This window comes from Arachis hypogaea, chromosome 14, assembly GCF_003086295.3.
Source record: "Arachis hypogaea cultivar Tifrunner chromosome 14, arahy.Tifrunner.gnm2.J5K5, whole genome shotgun sequence".
NCBI classification, from domain to species: domain Eukaryota; kingdom Viridiplantae; phylum Streptophyta; class Magnoliopsida; order Fabales; family Fabaceae; genus Arachis; species Arachis hypogaea.
In genome coordinates, this window is record NC_092049.1 from 121,492,327 (window position 1) to 121,498,954 (window position 6,628).

The 6,628-nt window shown below is 36.6% G+C and overlaps 1 protein-coding gene across 4 annotated transcripts; it reads right to left on the reverse strand.

Moving 5' to 3' along the window:
• Positions 1-2,301: 2,301 nt before the first annotated feature.
• On the reverse strand, positions 2,302-6,246 carry LOC112743900 (thioredoxin-like protein YLS8). 4 transcript variants are annotated; one of them, XM_025793318.3, is made up of 5 exons: positions 5,871-6,159; positions 4,891-4,951; positions 4,334-4,368; positions 4,039-4,181; positions 2,302-2,901 (listed from the first exon to the last, which is right to left on the reverse strand). In XM_025793318.3, exons 4-5 carry the CDS (start codon positions 4,156-4,158, stop codon positions 2,593-2,595), a joined length of 429 nt encoding a protein of 142 aa, XP_025649103.1. In that variant the 5' UTR covers positions 4,159-4,181; positions 4,334-4,368; positions 4,891-4,951; positions 5,871-6,159; the 3' UTR covers positions 2,302-2,592. The 4 variants fall into 4 exon arrangements, with proteins under 4 accessions (XP_025649103.1, XP_025649104.1, XP_025649102.1 ...); XM_025793319.3 differs by having other exon boundaries at positions 4,334-4,365; positions 5,871-6,145; XM_025793317.3 differs by lacking the exon at positions 4,891-4,951 and having other exon boundaries at positions 4,334-4,365; positions 5,871-6,246.
• Between the last annotated feature and the right edge of the window lie 382 nt (positions 6,247-6,628).

Below are 6,628 nucleotides of genomic sequence, written 5' to 3' on the forward strand. Positions count from 1 at the left end.
GCTCGATTCCTTAGAGGATTGAACGAGTAATTCTTAGGTGTTCGGTCTCAGGTCATGCTAATGGATCCACTCCCAAACGTGAATGTTGTATTCAGTTTGCTTACACAGCAAGAAAGACAATTTCATGGTCTTAATTTTGATTTCGCTGATCAGAAGTTTATAGCACAAGCTAGTTCTGCCACTCTCTTTTCTTTAATACTGTTTCAGAGAATATGCAAGACAGAGAGAGGGAGGACAATATGGAAGAGGCAAAATGCAATGCTCCCACTGTGGAAAGACAGGGCACATAGTCAGTACATGCTACAAAAAGCATGGGCTACCACTTCATCTCAAACAGAAATATATACCAACAATAGCACTGCCTTTGTGAATGTTGGTGTAGAAAGACTCTCAGTGTCTAAGCTTCACCACTCCTAGCCACTCCAACATCAATCAATGCAGCAGGTATCCGAATTCTAGTTTCTTATCATATGAAAAGCTTTCTCAAAATCATAAAGCATTCTTGCTTTCATTGTCCTCAAACATTGAAACCAAGCATTTTAAGGAGGCTATGACTCAAAATTGCTGGAAAGAAGCTATCAAGTCTAAATTAAACTCACTAGAGGTAAGCAAAACTTGGACAATCACGTCACTCCCACCAGACAAGAAGGCCATAGGATGCAAGCAGGTTTTCAAGGTTAAATACAACCCTGATGAATCAGTTGAACGCTACAAAGCACACCTCGTGGCGAAGGGATATACACAGGTATCGGGAATTGACTATAGAGACACATTTAGTCTAATTTTGAAACTCACTAGTTTGAGAGTTGTACTTGTCCTGGAAGCAGCCAAAAACTAGTATTTGAACCACATAGATGTGAATACAATCTTTCTTAATGATGAATTGAAAGAAGAAGTGTATATGAGGGCTCTCCCTAGTCTATATGTTAAGGAAGGTCAAGTTTGAAAGCTAGAGAAATCAGTATATAGGCCGAAACAGATAAGCAGACAGTGGAATAACAAGTTGAAGTCAGTTTTGATCGAATTAGGCTACAAATAGTGCAGATCAGACTATAGTTTGTTCACCAAACAATCAGATTCGAGCTTAACTACAGTGTTAGTATATGTAAACAACTTGGTGCTTGCTGAAAATGACTTGGCAGAGATCAATCTCATAAAGAAGGAGCTTGATGAAAGATTTAGAATCAAGGACATTGGAGATTTGAAATTCTTCCTTGGCTTAGAGGTTGCTAGATCTATCAGATAAAGGAATCACTCTATACGAAACGAAGTATGTGTTGGATTTATTGACAGATCATGGTTTTTGAAGATTGCAAACCGGCATCGACTTTTATGGACTACAGTGCAAAGCTAAGCAAGGATAGTAGAATATATGAAGCTTATTGGAAAATTGCTATATCTCACTAACACTTGACCAGACCTTAGCTATGCCTTGGGTCACCTAATACAATACTTGGGCAAACATACCACATCCCATATGCAAGCTACTCATAGAGTGTTGAGATATCTTAAATTTGCACCAGCACAAGGTTTATTCTTCCCTACACACAATGATCTCTATGTCACAGACTTTTCAAACTTAGATTGGACAGCATGCCCAGATACACATCACTCCACTTTTGCTTATTGCTTTTATCTTGGACCATCGTTGGTTTCATGGAAAATCAAGAAGCAAATGACAGTCTCATGTAGCTCCTCGAAAGTAGAATACAGGGCCCTTACAACAGCATTCAAGGAAAGCGATATGGTTAAGCTATATCCCCTTTGACCTTGGAGTACGTTTGTCAAAGCCAACTAGTGTTTTTGTGATAGCCAGTTAGTTATTCATATAGCATCTAATCTAGTTTTTCATGAATGCACTAAGCATATTGAGGTTGATTGCCATGTGGTTCGTGACAAATTCATGGAAGGTCTGATTCATTTGCTCCCTATCTCCATACATGACCAAATAGTTGACTTACTAACTAAGCCTCTACCTCCAGCTACTTTCACAACTATTCATCGCAAATTGGAATTGTTGGACATATACACTCCCAATTTTACGGAGGTGTTACCTGATATAGCCTCTCAACTACTCATCTTGTATAGTTAGGAGTTAGCTCAGCTATAGTTAGTTGTAGTTTGTTACAAGTGAGTCTATTTTGAGTTAGTTATGCAATATGTAATAACTTGCTATATAAGCAAGCACTGTAAGCTTACATTTTGAAGGATGATACGTAATTCAAATAATTACAAGATGCCTTCATCAACTTGTTACCACATACGGTGAATAATCAACTTCAAAAAATAAATAAAATTCTGTAATGAGAAAGTTGCAATCATAGATTATAATTTATAAGTAAGAGCACCTGTTGCAATTTTCGCCAAATAACACGTTGCATGCTACCAGAGCAGAGCACTGCTCCGCTAACATGATAAAAACAGACTAAGCAGCTAAGCAGTAAAGCCACCATATATTGCTGGTAATAGCAGCTAAGCAGTTTTTGGAAGAAAAATTAAACACAGGAATTGTCTTACAGATCCAGAAACATCAAAGGTATGATGCACAATATATGGTGATTACAAGAAAGCAGCAATGTTTGCTTGTGAGGCTTAGTAACGGTACTTGGTTGAATAATCTTTGGGGGCAATCACGAGACCACGGCCCTTCCTTGCCCCTCGGTAAACTGTCTCGATAATGTCGATGAACTCTTGCTTGTCCTTGAGAGCCCAGTTGATCTTGTTGTTGTTTCCAGTGCCAAGGTCTATCATAATGTGCTTGTTCCTAAAGAAGAACATCACTGTGGATGGGTCATAGAGCTCGTACATGGTGTTGAAATCAGGAACCTCCGTGATGTCCACAAGGTAAATTACAGCAAAGTTTTTTATTGTTTCAGCAACTGATGCCAACACTTCATCCATCTGAGCAAGCAAAAAACAAATTATTATTTAGATGACAAGACACCATGCTACAATTTCTATGGTGTTTCGTCATAATAATCTAAATATAATGCTACTTCAAAGTAACATGTATCAACCAAAACCACATCTTCATTCTGGAAGGCAGGCACAAATGCAAAGACACAAAAATTACAAAATTTGGGATAAACATACAAAAACTAGGTTGGTTGAGGCACACTCGTAGACATTCAACCAACATCATCATGTTCATTGAAGAATAAAAAGTCCTATAAGATTTACTAATATTAGTCAATTTCAATAAGCCAGATCATGGTCGTCGAGATTCAAATTGCAAACTTATTTTCAGGACCACGAGTTGAGCTGAATCATGAATCACATCCTAAATAACAAAAAAAGATAACTTTCTTTTAATATAACATTATAATCACCTAAATTCAACTAATTCATCAACGGTCTAAGCAAAAAAGTAAATTAGTCAATTTGAACGACTGACTATAATTTTCTTTATCTTTTTACCTGGTGGATTGGTAATTAGTTCAGCATAAAGGAACAAAGATAAAGGGGTTGTACCAGAATATTTGAGCAGGCAAAAAGCTGTGTTTCGAAATTCAATTCGTCAGCTGTTATTTGGTCTTTCTTTATATTTCAGTTAGCCATAAAACCCGATGTTCGGCTTTTCAGCCATTTAGTTTCCTCTGAACCTCTTCCTCCTTTCTATAGGACACACCATTTATTTGCAGGCGCACAATAAGGCATCCTCCTTGTCTCTCCTTTGTCTTATGGAGAGAGGGAGACCATAAAGAAAGGTAAAGGGTTCGAGAGAACACATGGACACATTGCAAACCAGCAATCGCTGCACGATTCAAGCTGTGTCGTTGTGACAGGAAAACAATCCTTCATATAATCTATACTGCCTGCTGGATTGATGAGCCACATCAAACCACATGAATTGAATCCCAATTCAAGCAATACTAACGGCTAGATCATACATACATAAAAAAATTCATAAAACGTGTATATTTGATGATAAACACTTACAGCTCATTATTACAACAATCAACTCAGTTTTATACTCCAATACACGAAAATCAATCCAAGCCAGACTCTAATGTTAAAAAACATTAGGGTAGGAATTACCTGCATGCAGGTCTCATCCCAATCATGGCCGAAGCGGATGACAACGAGACGCTCCTCCTCCGCAAGAATCGCCTGATCCACCGCCCATCCCGAATGCAAGTGCGGCAACAGGTACGACATCTCCTTTCTTCTTTCAACAAACCCTAATTCATATGAAACCCAACCCAACCCAACCCAACCCCTTCCAAATCAAATTACTAACACAATTTTAATAAAATAATAATAAGAGAATTTGAGGTTTGCAATTACTAGTTGGTTAGATGATAAGAATCAAAGACAGAGGAAGAGAGTGTACCTCAACGGATAGGGGTACAATACTTAGAAGAACTGCTGCAGAAACAAAGATATGACTTTGGATCAATATTTTGTTCAACTAAATTCTTACGTGTTTAGATCACCAAAACCAATATGACTTGGAAAGAACAACCACAGCAAGTGACTTGGAAAGAAAATGTAAACACCGAAACAATCACAAGCATAGAGAACATGTGAATATTATTATATCAAACATAATAATAAAATAGCTCTTCTAATGCGTCTCCGAAAATATCCCAAATCAAGAAAACTACATAATCTGATCCATTTGATTCAGAAAGCTACATATATTAGAAAAATTAATAATCAACTAAAAGAAAAAGAAAAGGAAGGCCTGGTTGATTCGATTCAATTGCCTGAGATGAAGAATCAAACAGGGCTGAGAAGCTGAGAGTTTAAATGTTAAACTTCAATATTCAAATAACATGACTCCATTATTGTTATTATTACACCCTTCTAATGTCACAAACTCAATATATATTATAGTCCGTTGACACTTGTGTATTCACAACTTGGCCTCATCATTCTGATTCATACCTTAAGTAGAAGAAAAAGTCCCAATCAGCTTTCGTTAGTCGTTACAATTTTATCCAGAGAGCTGGGGTTTTGGTTCAGAGTTCATGCCAATGATAATGACGAGAGGGATGAATCCGTGAATCAGTAACATAGGCAGTGCAAATTTTAACAAAGTTCATCACAATGATTAACAACAACAAAAAGCACTGAAGGAACACTCAGTAATATAGGCAGTGCAAATTTTAACAAAGCTCATCACAATTCAACAAAAAGCACTGAAAGAACAGTGAATCAGTAACATAGGCAGTGGAAATTTAAAATTTAAAAGTTATCAATTTAAAATTTATCATCAAATACAATCAGTGAGCAAAGCCAATCAATCAAGCACTGACTGAGCATTCTGTTCTGATTCTGTGACTGGGAAGCAACAAATTCAGCAACAAATTCAAGTTACAGCAACAAATTTAACAAATCCTAGTAAATTTATTGATTACCAATTCAGCAACATGCAGAAATACAGGGAGAAGGGAAATCTGGAAAAGAGAGAACACTAAACCAAAACATTAACCAATAATCACAAAATACTAAACCTTCACCCAGCAATTACAAACAAAGCCAGCAATTACAAACATTGGCACATTATAAAACGTTCCAAAACACTAAATCTTCACCCAGCAAAACCAGCAACTACAAACAAAGCCATCAGTAAATTTGAACAAAAAAATTAAGAGCCATCAGCAACTAACAGAGCCATCGAGCCATCAGTAACAGAGCCATCGAGCCATCAGTAAATTTGAAAACAAAAATTACAGCCATCAGCAACCAGCAAATACAAACAGATCCATCAGCAGAAGACAATTACAATTTACAAAACATTACAAGAAACATGGAACAAAAATTGAACAACAATTTCAGAACTTCAAACGAAGAAGAAGAAGACCGAACATTCAGAAATCAAAAGGAAGAAGCGGAGGCGAAGAATTGAAAGCAGGGCCACTAACCTGGGTTCCGTGCCGAGAAGCCAGCAAAGATGAAAACGACGTGCCGAGCTACCTGGGGAAGAGGAAGATGAAAACGACGTGCCAGCGAAGATGAAAACGACACGGGGAAGAGGAAGCAGCGGCGGCGCTGAGGACCTGGGGACGGCGGCGGCGATGAAGGGCTAGGGTTTTCCTTGGCTTCAGAGGTCACCAGGGAGTGCACGAATGATTGGGGCAAGAAAGGGGAGGGGGGGGGGGTTGTTTGGTTCACGAATGGTTCTACTTTTTTGTTTTCCAAGTAAACAAAACGACGTCGTTTTATTCGGAATTAATATATTTAATTTTTAATATTAAAAATTCGCAATTTACTTTTTAACCCTAAACTAATATATATTCCGGTATCCTACACGACATAATACATAAAAATATATGAAATTTTTTGTTAAAGAGAATTAAATGAAAAGAATATATAATAATTATCACTATAAATATTTTATAAAATTAAAATTAAAATTAAAATTTAATGATTTTTAATATTAAAAATATTTAAAATAATTAGTGTTGTCTAAATTAATTTAGATTGGTTGATTGATCATCTCACTCATTCACTCCTTGAATAGCCGAATTAAAACATATAGTGAAAAAAATAGTATTTTCCCTTAAGGTCTATCGAGTTAGAAAATATCATAGAAAAAAATAGTATTTGTCTTTAAGTAGAATAATTACTCATCAATAATAGTATTTAAAGAAATTTGTCTTTGTTAAAATTTAGTTGGAAT

Coding starts and splice junctions, on each gene's coding strand:
- LOC112743900 (XM_025793317.3), bottom strand. CDS start 4,158: ATGTCGTACCTGTTGCCGCACTTGCATTCGGGATGGGCGGTGGATCAG. Junction 2,902..4,038: donor GGGATGAGACCTGCATGCAG/GTAATTCCTACC, acceptor TTGCTTGCTCAG/ATGGATGAAGTGTTGGCATC.